At 44.5% G+C, this 20,289-nt stretch overlaps 1 protein-coding gene across 1 annotated transcript in view; it reads left to right on the forward strand.

Moving 5' to 3' along the window:
• Positions 1–20,289, forward strand: part of LOC124258623 (major facilitator superfamily domain-containing protein 4A-like) — a 112,382-nt gene that overhangs the window by 86,387 nt on the left and 5,706 nt on the right. Inside the window, exons 4-7 of the mRNA XM_046692689.1 lie at positions 15,288–15,384; positions 18,191–18,300; positions 19,122–19,217; positions 20,139–20,219. Coding sequence (XP_046548645.1) covers positions 15,288–15,384; positions 18,191–18,300; positions 19,122–19,217; positions 20,139–20,219 — 384 coding nt within the window. The remainder of the gene's footprint in view (positions 1–15,287; positions 15,385–18,190; positions 18,301–19,121; positions 19,218–20,138; positions 20,220–20,289) is intronic.

A 20,289-nucleotide genomic window follows, 5' to 3' on the forward strand; every position in this document is an offset into this window, starting at 1 on the left:
GGTGCACTTTATATAGCCGTAATGTTGTTGGGTGCGGTTCATATAGCTGAAACGTGGCTGAGTGCGGTTTATATATCTGTAACGTGGCTGAATGCGGTTTATATAGGTGTAATGTTGCTGAGTGCGGTTCATATAGCTGCAACGTGGCTGAGTGCGGTTCATATAGCTGTAATGTTGCTGAGTACGGTTCATGTAGCTGTAATGGTGCTGGGTGCACTTTATATAGGTGTAATGTTGCTGAGTGCGGTTCATATAGCTGCAACGTGGCTGAGTGCGGTTCATATAGCTGTAACGTTGCTGGGTGCAGTTCATATAGCTGTAACGTTGCTGGGTGCAGTTCATATAGCTGTGATGTTGCTGGATGCGGTTCATATAGCTGTAACGTTGCTGGGTGCGGTTCATATAGCTGTAACGTTGCTGGGTGCAGTTCATATAGCTGTAATGTTGCTAAGTGCGGTTCATATAGCTGTAACGTGGCTGAGTGCGGTTCATATAACTGTAATGTTGCTGGGTGCGGTTTATGTAGCTGTAACGTTGCTGGGTGCAGTTCATATAGCTGTAATGTTGCTGGGTGCAGTTCATATAGCTGTAATGTTGCTGGGTGCAGTTCATATAGCTGTAATGTTGCTGGATGCGGTTCATATAGCTGTAATGTTGCTGAGTGCAGTTCACATAGCTGTAACGTTGCTCGGTGCAGTTCATATAGCTGTAATGTTGCTGGCTGCGGTTCACATACCTGTTATATTGCTAAGTGTGGTGTGAAGCAAAACACACACGTGCAGATACATGCATTCACACACGCGCACGCACGCACACGAACATGGCATTTGTGGATGAGTACAAACGTGTGGCTTCATGATCACATGTGTTCATGATCACATATTGTTTCGATTGCTAGGGTTCATGCTGAGTTTAGTCTGATGTTAACGCGCAAGCTGTAACAATTAAGCAGCTTTACCATATGTTCAGTTTACCGCTGACTCGGCAAAAATTGCTAGATAAGGTTCACGTGGTCCAATATCTATAGTACGTGAGGACTCACGTGTGATTATATAGCGTAATGTATAATAAATGAATTATTCTAGCGAATCGTTTGATCAAAGAGTCGCTTAAAACATCTGCCGCAACGTACAAAACGACCATGTCACATTGTAACGCTAATCCAAAGGTTTATCACATATTAAAATCACACCTGTTGACACCTGCATATAGTGTTATGGCTGTGGTGTCTGTAGGGAAGAAATAACGGAATTACGGTTTGTGTTTTTAGACATTCAGGAATATATACTAGTCGAATCACCCCATAGTTTTCATAGTATCAATATGTAACCATGAACCATAACAAAGGAACTGAAACAAAACACTATTTAACTCAAGGAATAATTAAATGACAAATCTAAACACAAGAGTAGTTTATTCATCGAAGCAAATATGGCAAAACATTTACTTATTTTATAGTGCTATGTGTTGTTAAGTATTGCGGTCATTTTTAAGATTCTTGCACACAATCCTCAATAATAATCGAGTACAATGTAAGTATCTGGTGTAATCCCCGCCAACTGCAACGACTTCCTGACCCTCCTAGATCTCGATGAATTTGACGTTGAGGTATGGCTAACATTCTTGATGAACGGCTTGTTCCAGTACATCCAAATTTGATACTGAGGGATCTCTGTGGCGTATTCTGCGACCCATGATGTCAAAAACATGCTCCATGGGATTAGATCTGGGAGCTCATGGTGGGCCAACGTAGAGTTGCTACCGCCTCTTGACGTACGCAATCACCAACGTCAGGTGCACGATGTGGCCTAGCATTGTGTTGAGAATGTTTATGAAATGTGTCCATTCAGATTTTATCTGATTGTATCAAGGTGAAGTTTACAGTCATGTGATAGGCACCCCACACCATCAGGGATCCCCCGTCAAACGGTACTTGCCCCAAGGTATTCTGTTGTGCATATACATCAGTCATCAGTCATGAACAGTGGACATTTCCTCATGACCTCGAACTACAGTGACGTCGAGTGTGACACCAACCTTTTCGGGCTGGATATCGGATCTTGTCTCTTAAACAATTTTGTGCATAATTTATAATATCAGTGATTTCTGCCCTAGACTGTAACTGTTGGTTGAGTACATTACAGTATAGTTTACAGATTGAATTTGTGAGAGTTATGTCTCTATAAGATAACGGGTCAGTATGGTCCACTGTACAACCCATTGGTTGAGGGCTAATTATTCTCTTTCAAAACAGACATTAAATATATTATTCATAGCTGATATAATACATTCTGACTTCAAACATTCAACAGGAATACCATCTATGGCAGGCACCTTGCTACAATGGCTTCTATGTACAGCAACCCGTGAAGATCCGGGTCAGAACTGATCTTCAGTAACCCATGCTTGTCGTAAGAGGCGACTAACGGGATCGGGTGGTCACGGTCGCTTGGTGCGGTTGACACATGTCATTGTATCCCAATTGCGTAGATCCATGCTCATGCTGTTGATCACTGGATTGTCTGTCCTGACACGATTATTTGCGGACCGCCGCCATATAGCTGGAATATTGCTGAGTGCGGCGTAAAACTAAACCCACTCACTCACTATTTACAGCACTCGCAGTTTTCAAAGACACCATAGCTAATAAGATCGCCTGCGTGCCTCATGTACACGCGAGCATGTAACATATGTCGGCAGGAACGAATCAAAATTCCAAAACTATACCACCTGAGATATAAGTGTCAAAAGCACCGACAGGTTAACAAGTGTGACAATCGATTTGGACATACTTTCTAATTATTACAAATATCAGAACCTGTAACGTTAGTACGACTATTCATAATTGTTCGGGGTATTTACATAAATTGATGTTCTTGAAAGTTATGCTGATTGATTTAAAACAGCTGTGTTGACAAAGGTACTGTGTGACATGCAATAAAACGGTAACATCAGACCATTACTGCATCAGAGTCGATAACAATTTGAGGTCGTTCTGTTGTGTCATGGAAATGTTGAATATTGCTGTAGCTAATTCTTATCCATCCATCCATCCATCCATCCATCCATCCATCCATCCATCCATCCATCCATCCATCCATCCATCCATCCATCCATCCATCCATCCATCATTCATTCATTCATTCATTCATTTATATATTTTTTTATTTATCTATTTATTTTTTGGGGAAAATGTTGAACATTGCTGGGGCGAGTGTAGGTGGGGGGCGGGTAGTTGCTGTTGGGGCGGGTAGTAGGTGTAGGTGCTGCTGGGGCGAGGTGTTGTTCTGTTGGGGCGGGTAGGTGTTTCTGTTAGGGGCGAGTGTTGGGGCGAGGTGTTGCTGTTGCTGTGTTGGGGCGAGTAGGTGTTGCTGTTGGTGCGAGTGGTGTGGGTAGGTGCTAGGTGTTGGTGTTGGGGCGGGTAGGTGCTGGTGTTGGGGCGGGTAGGTGTTGCTGTTGGGGGCGAGTAGGTGGGGCGAGTAAGGTTGCTGTTCGGGCGGGTAGGTGTTGCTGTTGGGGCGAGTATGTGTTGCTGTTTGGGCGGGTAGGTGTTTCTGTTGGGGCGAGTAGGTTTTGCTGTTGGGGCGGGTAGGTGTCTTTAAACGCCAGACGCTAGTGAGTGAATGTAGTTTTACACCGCTTAACACCATATTATTTCAGTCTTGTCACGGGCTTCACTTTGTTAGAGGAGGAAAGGCGGACGTGATGTAGATGGTTTCCATATTAGGGAAACCAATTTGCAATGAGCAACTGGAGTGTGACTGGTAACCTTGAACTATATTCGATGCCAATGCAGTCATAGGTATCCATCTGGCCCTTCTGGTACCAGGAAGAAACCAAAATCCGACATGTATCTCGGGTGATTGTCAAGTGTAAAACTATGTTGTTGAATGTTTCATGGTTCAAAGTGGCAAACAGACCGGTGAATACCTTTATAAAACTAATGTAAACACTTAAATTATAAACGAACGGAATTCATTTGAAACATGTACTCGAGACAGTGTAATAGTGTAATGAAGTATTTATAACAATTTCAATGGATAACACTTCCATCGCGTTTTGTAGTTGCTAATGTCATTTGGTAGAACACAGATGGACACTGGACTTTCTGACCCTTGAAGATCGTGTTGACCCGTCAGGCTTCTCCAAACGCGAATATTTACAGACCGCCGCCATATAGCTGGTATGTTGCTGGGCTCGCTCACCAGTAGAAATATTTACGCATATTCGTGGGTCATCACGTATGTCGGCTGTAGGCAAGTAAAACAATCTACCCGGTTACCACCCGAGTACGATACGCACTACTCTCTGCTTTTAACACCTCGACGTCGACTACGATGGGTCGTTTTGCGAGTGGAAGCCAAAAGCCAGCGTCGGGATTCGAACCTATATATTCGGCGTTACATGGGAACGCTTTGTCCAAGATGTGTTGTTCCACCACCAATATGACTATAGTTGATATGGCATGGCTGGTGGGTATAGCAACACAGCCTTCTAATTGTATTTGTTCTTAACTTGTTTCGAGCAGTATATACATTTCCCATAACGTAAGATTCCCAAGTAACCAATATTTACTCTGTGGGTCAGGCAGACGCATCACCCCTCCACATCAGATGAGTTAATTACACCCACCCCCTGTTAACAGCAGGGAGACGTCAGAGAGGCGGATTGAGCAGCGCTTTATCTGCCTGTAGAGCTGTGGCACGCGGAGTTAAAGAGCAGCCACGTCTTTCTTCAACGATTCCGTTTACTTGTCATGAATTTGGAAAAATAAATCGATGCATCAAGTTGCAAGATCAGGAGATTGCTTCCGAGTCTTGTCTCAGTAATCGGCTAATATAACGGCACTGTGATGTTAGGAGGTCCTTAATGAAGCCCGAGGGTGGCGGAGCATGTAGGCAGGTGGAGAACGATGGGGGTAATAGCTTTCCTGCACGCTAGTGGTCTGTAGTAGGTCTCATATCCCATCCCCGCCCTCACCCATACCATCCCCGCCCTCACCCATACCATCTCCACACTCACCCATACCATCTCCACCCTCACCCATACCATCTCCACCCTCACCCATACCATCTCCTACCTCACCCATACCATCTCCACCCTCACCCATACCATCTCCACCCTCACCCATACCATCTACCACCCTCCTCACCCATACCATCTCCACCCCCCCCATCAATACCCACCCTCTCCATCTCCCCCTCACCCATACCCATCTCCACCCTCACCCATACCATCCCCACCCCCACCCCATCCATCTCCCCTTACCATCCTCACCCATACCATCTCCACCCTCACCCATACCATCTCCCATCTCCACCCTCACCCATACCATCTCCACCTCACCCATACCTCATCTCCACCCCCTCACCCATACCATCTCCACCCCTCACCCATACCAATGCTCCCCTTCCCCTCACCCATACCATCTCCACCCTCACCCATACCATACCATCCCACCATCACCCATACCATCACCTGCCCCCTCACCCCTCACCCATACCCATCTCCACCCTCACCCATACCATCTCCCACTCCCCACCCATACCATCTCCACCCCTCACCCATACCATCTCCACCCTCACCCATACCATCTCCACCCCTCACCCATACCATCTCCACCCTCACCCATACCATATCCACCATCACCCACCCATACCATCTCCACCCTCGCGCACATATCTCCCACCCCTCACCCATACCATCTCCACCCTCACCCATACCATCTCCACCCTCACGCATACCATCTCACCCTCACCCATACCATCTCCACCCTCACCCATACCATCTCCACCCCTCACCCATACCATCTCCACTGCCTCACCGCATCCATCCTCCACCCTCCCCGCATACCATCTCCCACCCTCACCCAGCACCATCCTCCACCCCCTCCCACCCAAACCATCCTCCCACCCTCACCCGCCACCATCTCCACCCTCACCCATACCATCTCACCCCATCACCCATACCATCCTCACCCCTCATACCCAAACCATCTCCACCCTCACGCATACCATCTCCACCCTCACCCGTACCATCTCACCCTCACCCTTCCACCATCTCCACCCTCACCCATTACCATCTCCACCCTCACCCAGCCACCATCTCACCCTCACCCATACCATCTCCACCTAACCCGCCCTGCATCTCCGAGAGCCCCTACCTCCCCCCACCTCCCCTCTCACCCTTACCATCTCCACCCCTGCCACCCATGCCGTCCCTGCCCCTCACCCATACGGGCCATCTCCTGCCTCCTCACCCCATGCCATCTCTCACCCTCACCCATACCATCTCCACCCTCACCCATACCATCTCCACCCTCACCCATACCATCCCCGCCCTCACTACCATGCCATCCCACCCCTCACCCATACCCATCTCCACCCACCCCTCACCCCACCTCACCGCCTTCCATCTCCACCTCATACCACCTCACACTCCACCCCTCACCCATACCATCTCCACCCTCACGCATACCATCTCCACCATCACCCATACCGTCCCCGCCCTCATCGATTCTATCATATTACCTCCATCGGACCCGTGAAGATCCGGGTTAGAATTGATATTCAGCAACCCTTGCTTGTCGTAAGAGGCGACTAACGTAGTCGGGCTCGCTGACTTGGTTGACACATGTCATCGTATCCCAGTTGCGTAGATCGATGGTCATGCTGTTGATCACTGGATTGTCTGGTCCAGACTCGATTATTTACAGACCTCCACCATAAAGCTGGAATATTGCTGAGTGCACTCACTCAGCCACTCCAATCCTTCATCCACACTATGACCATCATCCGTCATCCTCACCCCAACCCTTACAACCACCCACCCATCAATACCTGGTAAAGTGTTCCAATCAGGTTTATTGAAATGCCATGCCATGGCTGTTATTGAATAAAAAATCCCACAAATAAAGAACGCAAGAACGATTATGTTTGTGAAGATTAGCTAGTTATCTTGGTATGCAATTGTTGTAACCTCGCTTCCCCACGAACAAAGGCGAGGAACCTTTCTCGATATTCCCAATGAAAACCTTTCCTGGCCTTGTTGACCACGTGAGCCCCACGTATCCGGTGATTGTGAGCCGAACTGGAGGGGGTCCTGCAAGTGACAGTTTACTCTTGTCTTGAACAAGTTAATCATGGCAATGCGTGTGTTGAATATTGTGTACAACTGCAGGCCTGCTCTGACTGAAGACGGAACCTAGCGCCGACAGCAACTTGCTGGATCTAGTCAACCACTTGTAACTAAAACTAACAATGATATCAGATTGCTTCACTCAAATAGTTGATTTTATGTAAAAACTAAATTCTCTAGGGGTCTACTTTAAATGCATAAAGAATATCTGGCATGTTGACGTTGAGAAGATCATGCCATAATTAAATAATTATCTTCCAGGCTTAACATATTTTGGTTTGGTTTACGGATTCTTAGAGTTTAAAGGTCGAAAATTAGGAAGAAAATAATACAATCAATATATTAGTTTTATACGGTTAAGACCGCTTTGAACATGACGAGGAAATAACGATGCCAGATGTAGAATTGTTATACGGATTTTTTATAACCCGTTTTTTCACCTACCCATCTAAATTAGACTTTAAGATGATTATTGGAACCTTTACAGCACGTTCATTATTAATCTTGTCGACCTACCGACAAAGGTTTTCAAAATCAAGCTCAGTAAAACTAACCCGGGATAAATGTGTCCCTAATAGACACATGGACTGACTGACTGAGTTTGGTTTTACGCCGCTTTTAGCAATATTCCAGCAACATCACGGTGGGGGACACCAGAAATGGGCTTCACACATTGTACCCATGTGGGGATTCGAACCCGGGTCTTCGGCGTGACGAGCCAACGCTTTAACCATTAGGCTACCCCACCGCCCCTAGAACATGGAATTCACATGGAATAATTATTACCAGAATCAGCAATCAGTCTTGTAGAATCATAGGTGTTGGTCACGTGACACAGTGATGACTCAAAAATTAATAAACAAATACATTTCGATACATAGTGTATACTCTCGAAACGTGCGAACCGCAATTGCTCTCTAAACTAAACGCAAAACGTCACCGTAGTAGAATAGTCAGTCTTGACACCCACAGAAACAGATTCCCCTTGACGCAAATTGCAAAATAGCAGTGAAAACCACTTGAACGGATCACTGAAAATCAGTGTTAACACCGGGTGTTCGGGAAACGGGTAAGTAGTCCTGCCTGGGAGCAACGCCTCGCGCCCAAACGCTTTCATCATCCTTACTATTGCTAAGTACAGTCACAAATGAGAATAATGCGCTTTCCAAGTGTGGCATTATCTATCCACTGACCCGCTAAAGAACCAGACAGTGATGAAGATAAAAGAGAAATTAGATAAAGTAGAAAACAATGAAATAGCCAAACGTAGAACGTAAATTGTATTTTAAAAAATCAAGATAAACGATGACATGTTGAGAGTGTGATGAAATTTGAAGTAGACCTGGTTCGTGTTCCACGTGGTGCTGTCAGTACGTATTGAACACCCCGTTATTCACGAGCTGTATAACGGTTTCGTCGCCTTTGATGCGGCGCAATAGCCGATGGGCGGTTTTGGTTGATGAGCAGGAACAGTCACGTGTGAATAGTCAAGGCCACGTGCTGTTTACTGTTATAGAATCAGTATAATCATGTCATACGGCATAACCGATAGTCATCTGGAATTTGCAGGGGCGGTGGGGTAGCCAAGTGGTTAAAGCGTTCGCTCGTCATGCCAAAGTCCCGGGTTCGATTCCCAACATGGGTACAATGTGTGAAGAACATTTCTGGTGCGGATACTGCTGGAGTATTGTTACAAATGGCATAAAACACAACTCACTCACTTTGACACTCGCGATATATATATCTGTAATACACTTCTGATAATTAAGATATATACAGGTGAGTGAATTTTTGTTTAGTCGCTCTTAGCAATATTCCAACAATATGGCGGGGGCCACCACAACTGGGTTTCATGTGGAATCAAAACCTGGTTCTCGGCATGACGAGCGAACGCCTCACCACTAGGCTATCCCATCGCCCCTATGCAGATTCCTCACATGGGTACAATGTGTGAAGCCCATTTTCTGGTGTCCCCCGCAGTGATATTGCTGGAATATTGCTAGAAGTGGCGTAAAACCATACTCACTCACTCACTGTGCAGATGATGACAGCATATTGATACACCATACTACAGTTTAACATTGACACCACACTCGGACTGTTTATAAAGTATATTTGTTTGACGGAATCGGAATTCGAACCACCGACCTTCTGTTCAGCAGCAGCTGTATCCACTAGACCACGAAGCTGATCAATTTTGTTCCGTTCGATCAGCTCAGATACATCATAGACTGGTTGAAGTTAATGATGTAAAGAGGATGCACACTATACCGTTATCGCGTTATAAGTACCGTTCAATACTGAAACAAAACAAACCTTCCCTAGCGATACAAATTGCTATGCAAGCGAGACAGAGGATCATCCGATAAATAAATATGTGCAAAAGTACACAAAAGAATTCTATCATAAAGAGCCTCCACATTAATCAAACCCCGACCTCCAGAATTGATTGGCATATATAAACGGTTAAGAGAGGAACGAGGGTGGTGGGCTCTGTTATCAGACATGATCCTTCTGGTCAGGCGGTCAAACATCTGGATGTCTTGTTTTGTCCAATCAACTACTCCAAAGGAATAGGAAAGGACTGGCACAGCAAAAGTATTGGTGGCTTTGGCCTTGTTTCGAGCATTTAGCTCTGAGCTCCAGATTTTCTTTAAGCGAGATTTGTACTCGGCCCGAAGTTTGTCTTGAATTTGGGCACTCTGGAGCTTGTCTCGAACTTGCATTCCAAGATAGGTGTAGGCCTGATCTTCCACAAGATGCTCAATAACTCCTCCCCCCTGTAACCTGACCGATCCACCATTAACTACCTTGCCACGTTTCAAATGAAGAGTATTACATTTGTCGAGTCCAAATGTCATGCCAATATCATTAGAAAAGGACTCGACAAGGAGAACCTGTTCTTTCAAATTGGTATCTCCTTTGGCAAAGAGCTCGATGTCATCCATGTAAAGGAGATGAGTAAGCGGTGTTGGGGATCTGTGCTGAGGAGGTCCGGGATTATTAATATTAATATTAATATTTAATTAATATTAATAATTCTTATTAATAATAATATGAATATATAATATTAATGTTATTATTATTATTATCGCTCTTTAAAGATGATTGGTGTATGACGTGAAATTTGCATATGTACGATTTAAAAAAAACCCGGCTAGACACAAACACCAACAACTGTGTGATGCAAGATGACTGTCCAAATTAATGTCAAATTAATGGTCTACAGTGGTTTATCGACCTGCTTAAAAGCCGTCAAAATCAAGAATGACACCCCGTGCACGTGTATGGGGCTACTGCGTTGTGCACGTGCATCCCGTGTGTTGTGTTCAGGAATGGTGATAAAGAGAAATGGTGGTGCGTTCATAAGATGTCTGTCTTTAAAAAGTTTGTTGACGCTTATACTTCCTACCCAAATTGAAAGTTCAAGTTCCCCTACTTTTTTTGAAGAGCATATATAGAGTGTATCTCTCTAGTACGTATGTATTTGTGAGTGAGAAACAGCAACATAACTGAAATACAATGTACTATGACACCAGCTTCAGCCTAAACACCAGTAACAGTAAACGCCAGCAGCAGTGGGCGTGGCCATTAATTTACTAAGTAGGAAACAGAAACACCAGACTCTCGACATACACATGGTAAACTGGTATCATACACAGTGTGTCCCCTGAAATAATCTAGAAATACAGCCAACAACTCTTATAACGAGCACGTTTATAACGAACTGACGGATATAACGAACAGTATTTTCCCCGGCCACTTGCTGTATGTTATAGTGAGTTGAGTGTGGTTTTACGCCGCTTTTAGCAATATTCCAGCAATATCACGGCGGAGACACCAGAAATGGGCTTCACACATTGTACCACGTGGTGAATCGAACCCGGTCTTCAGCCTGACGAGTGGACACTTTATCCACAAGGCTACTCCACCGCCCCGCACTACATTATAGATGAAATGCATGTGCATATTCCTTTGAGTTCGTTGTACTGACTGACTGAGTTTGGTTTTACGCCGCTTTTAGCAATATTCCAGCAACATCACGGCGGGGGACACCAGAAATGGGTTTCATGTGGAATCGAACCCTGGTTCTCGGCATGACGAGCGAACGCCTCACCACTAGGCTATCCCATCGCCCCTATGCAGATTCCCCACATGGGTACAATGTGTGAAGCCCATTTTCTGGTGTCCCCCGCAGTGATATTGCTGGAATATTGCTAGAAGTGGCGTAAAACCATACTCACTCACTCACTGTGCAGATGATGACAGCATATTGATACACCATACTACAGTTTAACATTGACACCACACTCGGACTGTTTATAAAGTATATTTGTTTGACGGAATCGGAATTCGAACCACCGACCTTCTGTTCGGCAGCAGCTGTATCCACTAGACCACGAAGCTGATCAATTTTTGTTCCGTTCGATCAGCTCAGATACATCATAGACTGGTTGAAGTTAATGATGTAAAGAGGATGCACACTATACCGTTATCGCGTTATAAGTACCGTTCAATACTGAAACAAAACAAACCTTCCCTTGCGATACAAATTGCTATGCAAGCGAGACAGAGGATCATCCGATAAATAAATATGTACAAAAGTACACAAAAGAATTCTATCATAAAGAGCCTCCACATTAATCAAACCCCGACCTCCAGAATTGATTGGCATATATAAACGGTTAAGAGAGGAACGAGAGTGGTGGGCTCTGTTATCAGACATGATCCTTCTGGTCAGGCGGTCAAACATCTGGATGTCTTGTTTTGTCCAATCAACTACTCCAAAGGAATAGGAAAGGACTGGCACAGCAAAAGTATTGGTGGCTTTGGCCTTGTTTCGAGCATTTAGCTCTGAGCTCCAGATTTTCTTTAAGCGAGATTTGTACTCGGCCCGAAGTTTGTCTTGAATTTGGGCACTCTGGAGCTTGTCTCGAACTTGCATTCCAAGATAGGTGTAGGCCTGATCTTCCACAAGATGCTCAATAACTCCTCCCCCCTGTAACCTGACCGATCCACCATTAACTACCTTGCCACGTTTCAAATGAAGAGTATTACATTTGTCGAGTCCAAATGTCATGCCAATATCATTAGAAAAGGACTCGACAAGGAGAACCTGTTCTTTCAAATTGGTATCTCCTTTGGCAAAGAGCTCGATGTCATCCATGTAAAGGAGATGAGTAAGCGGTGTTGGGGATCTGTGCTGAGGAGGTCCAGGATTATTAATATTAATATTAATAATTATAATTAATATTAATAATTATTATTATTAATAATATGAATATATAATATTAATGTTATTATTATTATTATCGCTCTTTAAAGATGATTGGTGTATGACGTGAAATTTGCATATGTACGATTTAAAAAAAACCCGGCTAGACACAAACACCAACAACTGTGTGATGCAAGATGACTGTCCAAATTAATGTCAAATTAATGGTCTACAGTGGTTTATCGACCTGCTTAAAAGCCGTCAAAATCAAGAATGACACCCCGTGCACGTGCATGGGGCTACTGCGTTGTGCACGTGCATCCCGTGTGTTGTGTTCAGGAATGGTGATAAAGAGAAATGGTGGTGCGTTCATAAGATGTCTGTCTTTAAAAAGTTTGTTAACGCTTATACTTCCTACCCAAATTGAAAGTTCAAGTTCCCCTACTTTTTTTGAAGAGCATATATAGAGTGTATCTCTCTAGTACGTATGTATTTGTGAGTGAGAAACAGCAAAATAACTGAAATACAATGTACTATGACACCAGCTTCAGTAAACAGTAAACACCAGTAACAGTAAACGCCAGCAGCAGTGGGCGTGGCCATTAATTTACTAAGCAGGAAACAGAAACACCAGACTCATGGTAAACTGGTATCATACACAGTGTGTCCCCTGAAATAATCTAGAAATACAGCCAACAACTCTTATAACGAGCACGTTTATAACGAACTGACGGATATAACGAACAGTATTTTCCCCGGCCACTTGCTGTATGTTATAGTGAGTGAGTGTGGTTTTACGCCGCTTTTAGCAATATTCCAGCAATATCACGGCGGAGACACCAGAAATGGGCTTCACACATTGTACCACGTGGTGAATCGAACCCGGTCTTCAGCCTGACGAGTGGACACTTTATCCACAAGGCTACTCCACCGCCCCGCACTACATTATAGATGAAATGCATGTGCATATTCCTTTGAGTTCGTTGTACTGACTGACTGAGTTTGGTTTTACGCCGCTTTTAGCAATATTCCAGCAACATCACGGCGGGGGACACCAGAAATGGGCTTCACACATTGTACCCATGTGGGGATTCGAACCCGGGTCTTCGGCGTGACGAGAGAACGCTTTAACCACTAAGCTACCCCACCGCCCCGAGTTCGTTGTAACTACAGTTTAATGTACAATAATGTCATATGGACATACTGATATTTCTCTGGAATAAACGTTTATATTTCTTAAGACACAACCGAGAATTCGCAGCATTGACTTCATGAGCTGTAACCACGTTGGGAACGTTCTCGCAACATCCGCGACACCTACACGACAACGATATGCGTTTACCCTTGATTGTAAGACACCAATGAGAGATTAATTTCACCGTTGGGAGACTCTCACCGTGCTTACATAACGTATTACCGTATAGATGTTTGGCAGCAACCTATTTCAGTACCTGTCGCCTGTCCATTAGCGGGTACCGATCGATACACTGATTACATAGAGATGTTATAGGGCTAGTGGTGATTAAGTAGTCGCATTGCTTGTCACGGGCGGAGACTTGTCGCTGCGTCAGTTCCCTATTCACTTCAGCCTTAGTGAAGCACATTTGTGTCGGATTTACCATTGTGTGGAATCGGCATTTATTCCATGGAATTGCTGGGTTACAGATCCGCAAGTCAGTCTTCGAGCCGTGGAGGGTGAAGTGCAAACATTGTGACGTTGTGGACGTTGACGTTTTTATTAGTGCTGCCACACGCTCGGAAAGACTGCGTCATTTTAATGACAACTTGCTTCCATGGTATTCGGAGCAGTTGACAAGAACGTTGCTGTTTAAATGTGAATCAATTAATGGGTTTTTTGCAAATAGAGTTTCAAATGTCAAGTTTCGCTGTTGAAGACGAAATCTATACTGCTGCAGGATGACTAGCTCTGATTCTGTAGATGACTCAGAAGAAAACATGTCAGTGTGTATAAGATCTCGAAGAATGTTTTTATGTATGGATGGGTTAGTTCGTTGACTTTGTGTGCTGGCGGCTCGGTGCCTGACTCTTGGAGTATGGGACTCAACATTACATCAGTACTAAAATCTGTACTTCACTGAGAAAACGTAATCCCAAATATAACATATGTTATAAACGAGACATGTTTCATGAATAAATGTGTAGAATTTCTGATTTCTGAATAACTCAAAAACCAAAAACATTGATAACTTAAAACAAATCTGGCAACATAACTGACATTATTCCATATCAGAAATAAAATATTCAAGACTAAAATGTGCCACGAATCCAAGACCTATTTATGCATTGCATGTAGGGCGGTCAGGTAGCCGATGTCCCGGGTTCGATTCCAACATGGGTACAATGTGTGAAGCCCATTTCCCCAACCGTGATGTTGCTAGAATATTGGTAAAAGCGCCGTAAACCATATACTCACTCACTGTAAACCATGAAGAAGCTGTGATGATGATGATGATGGGTTGAGAAACTGGCAAGGTATTGTCTTTGAGATGGGTGTGAAGTGTTAACATGTGACCTGTGTCATTTATTACTCGATTATGGCTACAAATAGTTATACTGAATATGCTGCTATTGTAGCACACATACATGGGTCAAATGTTCAAGAATATGCTTTCATTTGCCTTTTAGGAACTGTATTCACCTATAAGTGAATTATATTTGATATTGAAGTGAGTAATATTTGATGTTGAATCAATAATATGAATAGTCCGCTTATATGGCGCTCATATCCAGGCACATTGCCTGCTCACGGCGCTACGTACATTACTATAGCCCAGTCATAGACACTAGCGTACTTTCCGATACTTTTTCAACTCCCTGGAGTGAAACAATATCCCAGCTATATGACTAATCGCTATTAAGTATATGACCCCTGCTGTATATCTATGGATGAACAATAATTCTTGGGATGTTGCAGTTGCTGGTGGCGTTAGAGGTGGCGTTGGTCATCTTGAGGGAGAGGATGCGGGGACCGGCGAAGACCCCGGCGGGGCCACAGACAGCTGGAGAAGGGGGTGAGTCTCTCTGTGTTAATTTAAGGGCCGCAATGTTGTAATTGAAATACTGCTTACTGTGGCGTTAGATAACACTCACTCACTGACTGTAAAATTCCGTAGGTGTTGTGGGTGGAGCGTCTGATAGAAGATCAGAGTTCGATCCTTGTCCTCGTCATACCAGACGCCGATACAGTATGGCATTTGTTGTTGCCCCGCCTGGTTCTCGGCAGTACTTGGTTGTTTGTTGTTGCCCCGCCTGGTTCTCGGCAGTACTTGGTTGTTTGTTGTTGCCCCGCCCAGCAATATTCCATCTATATGACGGTGCTCTGTAAATAATCGAATCTGGACCAGACAATCCAGTGATTCACATCATTAGCATCGATCTAAGCAAATGGAATACGATGACATGCTGGATAGGAAAGAGACAAGTACAGCTGGTCAGTATGATGTGTCTGGCTGGTTGATCCTTGTCAGTGGTCGAGGAATGTAAAATCGGCTTTGGTCGTGTTGGTTGGCTTGTTGTTAAACGCCGCACTCAGCCATATTCCAGCATCGAGTCTGGACCAGACAATCCACTGATCAATCAACAGCATGAGCATCAATCTACGCAATTGGGAACCGATGACATGTGTCAACCAAGTCCGCGAGTCTGACCACCCGATTCCGTTAGTCAAGCATAAGTTGCTGAAGATCAATTCTAACCCGGATCTTCACAGGTTGGCTTTAGTCGGGACTACAAGCAGCCGCTCACATGCACGCACCCACGCACTCACGCACGCACACACAGACCAGCTTACACGTCACCACAATAATCGTCATCGCAACTTTAAGCCCCATTTCATCACGCCTCCAATATTTAGGTTGTAACTTTATTGTAACCGTACGTCACCTCGATGATGGAGATATAACGGTAAACAAAGACAAACCTAAATCTCCTTCAAACGAACACTCACTTTGATGAAGTCTTTGAAGGCTACTTTAGTTAAAACATGCTGCAGATTAAAATAAGACGCCTTTCTTTCCGCTCGGTCTCAAAGGAACCTTCTAATAGTTCCATCGGTTGCTGTAGGATTCCAAGGACTGGAATCGGTTTACAATGGCTCGGCGTGACAAGGTTGTCCCGAGGGACAATCAATTGTCTCCAGTGTTCAAACAGGGTGGCGGAGATTGTGTGAACAAGAAATTGGGTTTCTTTGACAGCCTCTTGTCTGGCGGTAGATAGTGTCACTTGTGGCTTTCATCTACGTTTTAAGGCTGACGAATTGCCGGTATAATTAGATTTATCTGAATTTGTGTTGAGGTAAAATTGTTTTCTTAAGTGATGAGCTTACGCTAGGTAGTTTAAGGAAGACACTTTAGCGTGGTGGATTACACAACGTTATGGATGGCTTGTCAGATGGTAATGGTAGTCTGTGGTTGTAGGTCGGATAACTACATCTCGTCCAAGGGTTGGTCAGCAGTATGATTTATGCCGTTTTTAACAATTTTCCAGCTTTATCACGGTATATCAGCACCTGGCTTCACGCACTAACCATTTTTGAAAAAAGAACATGACATATGACGTAATGAGCAAATAATAATATTGAAGACATTGACTCCAAGATGGCTGATTGTCTGTGCAGTAAGGACTAAAGCTTGACTTGGTAATGTTGTATTGCGGGTGTTGTGGTGAATGGGTTTAAGTGTAGGTCTTACATGGGAGGGCCTGTAGGTCGAGCTGTAGGTCTAACATGGTCCCCTTAGTATTGCAGGTGTAGGTCCAGCTGTAGGTCTAACGTGGTCCCTTGTATTGCAGGTGTCGGTCCAGGTGTATTGCAGGTGTAGGTCCAGCTGTAGGTCTAACACGGTCTCTTGTATTGCAGGTGTAGGTCCAGCTGTTGGTCTAACGTGGTCCCTTGTATTGCAGGTGTGGGTCCAGCTGTATTGCAGGTGTAGGTCCAGCTGTAGGTCTAACACGGTCCCTTGTATTGCAGGTGTAGGTCTAACGTGGTCCCTTGTATTGCAGGTGTAGGTCCAGCTGTAGGTCTAACACGGTCCCTTGTATTGCAGGTGTCCAGCTGTAGGTCTAACACGGTCCCTTTTATTGCAGGTCTAACGTGGTCCCTTGTATTGCAGGTGTAGGTCAGGTGTAGGTCAGCTGTAGGTCTAACACGGTCCCTTGTATTGCAGGTGTAGGTCCAGCTGGTGTAACGGTCCAGCTGTGGGTCCAGCTAACGTGTAGGTCCAGCTGTAGGTCTAACACGGTCCCTTGTATTGCAGGTGTAGGTCCAGCTGTAGGTCTAACGTGGTCCCTTGTATTGCAGGTCAGGGTCCAGGTGTATTGCAGGTGTAGGTCCAGCTGTAGGTCTAACACGGTCCCTTGTATTGCAGGTGTAGGTCCAGGTGTAGGTCTAACGTGGTCCCTTGTATTGCAGGTGTGGGTCCAGCTGTATTGCAGGTGTAGGTCCAGCTGTAGGTCTAACACGGTCCCTTGTATTGCAGGTGTAGGTCCAGCTGTAGGTCTAACGTGGTCCCTTGTATTGCAGGTGTAGGTCCAGCTGTTGGTCTAACGTGGTCCCTTGTATTGCAGGTGTAGGTCCAGCTGTAGGTCTAACACGGTCTCTTGTATTGCAGGTGTCGGTCCAGCTGTAGGTCTAACGTGGTCCCTTGTATTGCAGGTGTCGGTCCAGCTGTAGGTCTAACGTGGTCCCTTGTATTGCAGGTGTGGGTCCAGCTGTAGGTCTAACACGGTCCCTTGTATTGCAGGTGTAAAATCCAGCTGTAGGTCTAACGTCCAGCAGGTGTGGGTCCAGCTGTAGGTCTAACGTGGTCCCTTGTATTGCAGGTGTGGGTGGTTTTGGCTGGATCAGGAAGTGCTGCGCCACCAGTCCGAGGGATGTGTTCCTGATAACCCTCCTTGCCGCCATCTCCGTCTTCCTCTTTGATGGTCTGCAGGTGAGTCGATCAGCTGACGTTACACCGCTCTGATCATTAGATTCAGCAGACACATTTCTCCTCGTCAGTTCCATGTTGAAGACAATCAAGGGTCATGTACGCTAGATCGGTTGACAAGTTCGCCTGTCTCAGCATGGTGCAGATGTGCCAAGATGCATTATGGCGAATCTGGGATCCTGGCACACGTAAGGGACGCAACTTTGGCAAGCCGAACATCACGTGAGCCGTGTCATCAGCGCCAAGGGCGACAGTTTCAGCCCTGACTATATAATATTACATAAAAGCACGTATATGGTGCTGTTAAGAAGATGACGATATCCAGATAAGTTGTGTATTTGCGTAAAGTACGAAGACAAAGTTACAGTTAATTTGAGCTGCTTGTGTACGATAGGCAATGCAGTGTTACAGACAAAAGACATGGCTGGGTGACGTGTTTGGGAGTCGACCTTGACCCATTGCTTATAATATCAACCAATGTATTGTCAAGCGAATATTTTACGACCTCAGTCATGCAGCTGGAACATTGCTGTGTGTGGGGTTAACCCAAATCCCCTCCCACTCCAAAAAAGAGATATATAAAGTGAAATAAAATAAAGTAAAAAAAGGTAAATAATTAAAACTAACTTGCACCTCATCATTGGATTTTGGTCTGAATGGGACTCGGAACCTATTTCAGAATCTGTTTCAATGAGGTTCAGGTGGTGTTTAATGACTGACCTGTCTCACTTTACTCCAAAGGGGTGCATAACATGATGAAACATCATTTCTTCCTTCTCCCTAACATATCTCTGTCTCCTGAACGTCTCCGTCTCCCTCTTCAGTCCACATACGCCAACTACATCTACACCTACGCCCACGAAGCCAGCGTCAAGTCTCTACAGAAATACGAAGGTGCTATTCTCGATGCCTGTTTCTGGGTGAGTATGCCATCGATACAGGGAAACCTACCTAAGCTGCACACTAATGAATCGTGCTCTGGAGATTTATACTATTCGGCGTTATTTAATATGCTGTCCTATTATCTGTTGTGAAATAAAGGGTGACACCTACAGGAAAGCGGCCGCGAATGATTTGATAAATTGAATCTGTTTAATCAACGCTTTATTGTAATATACGCATTTCTAAGGTTCATATTTAATATAACCGAATATCATCATAATATCCTAAAAACACGCAATCGTAGGATTTCTTTTTTGGAAATGATCTTAACTGTATCACAGGTTTGCTTTAGCCTTTTTTGGAAACAATTGCAGGGAAGTATGTATTGATATAATGTATTGATCTTCCACTGTACATGTATTTTACATGTAATCAGGCATTATTTATGAAGTAAACAATGCTGTATACGATTAAGGCCTTTATGACTGGTCATTTCACTTTTGAGTAAACAAGAATAAATAATATGAAATATGCAGTTGTATAGGATTAGCCTTGAACATTTTAAATGGCAGTATGTATTCTAGAAACATATAATCTGTCAGTGATGAATATTGTTCAGTGTTATAAATATTACTAATGAATGTTATATATACTCAGTATATTATATATCCCATGGGTATGTTATATAGTTGAGTAAAATTCTAGCTTCCTTTCATCACGCCAAATGCAATATCAGCACCGAAATCCATTAACGAATACCGCCAGTGCAACTCTATACTTTATGCTGACATGGCAATCATGACACCAGACACGAATTGGTTCAACGGAAGACAATGCAAATTATAATGTCAGACTAACATGCGATACAATTTGCGTCTATTTCGAGAACATAATTAGATCAATTAACTCCGCTAGTGTTTCAGATGAATTGTCATTTTACACCACCCTATATTTTGCAGGGTATGTTTGCATTCGGGCGACTAATATCGGTTCCCGCAGCCGCCAAGTTCACCCCGGGCTTCATGCTGTTGTGCAGTATTGTAAGTACGCCATATATCTCCTCCTCGTCGACATCCTACCGAGATCGATTCCACCACATGCAGTACAATG

Source organism: Haliotis rubra, unplaced genomic scaffold (genome assembly GCF_003918875.1).
Source record: "Haliotis rubra isolate DU_JTF1 unplaced genomic scaffold, ASM391887v1 Scf7, whole genome shotgun sequence".
NCBI lineage: Eukaryota > Metazoa > Mollusca > Gastropoda > Lepetellida > Haliotidae > Haliotis > Haliotis rubra.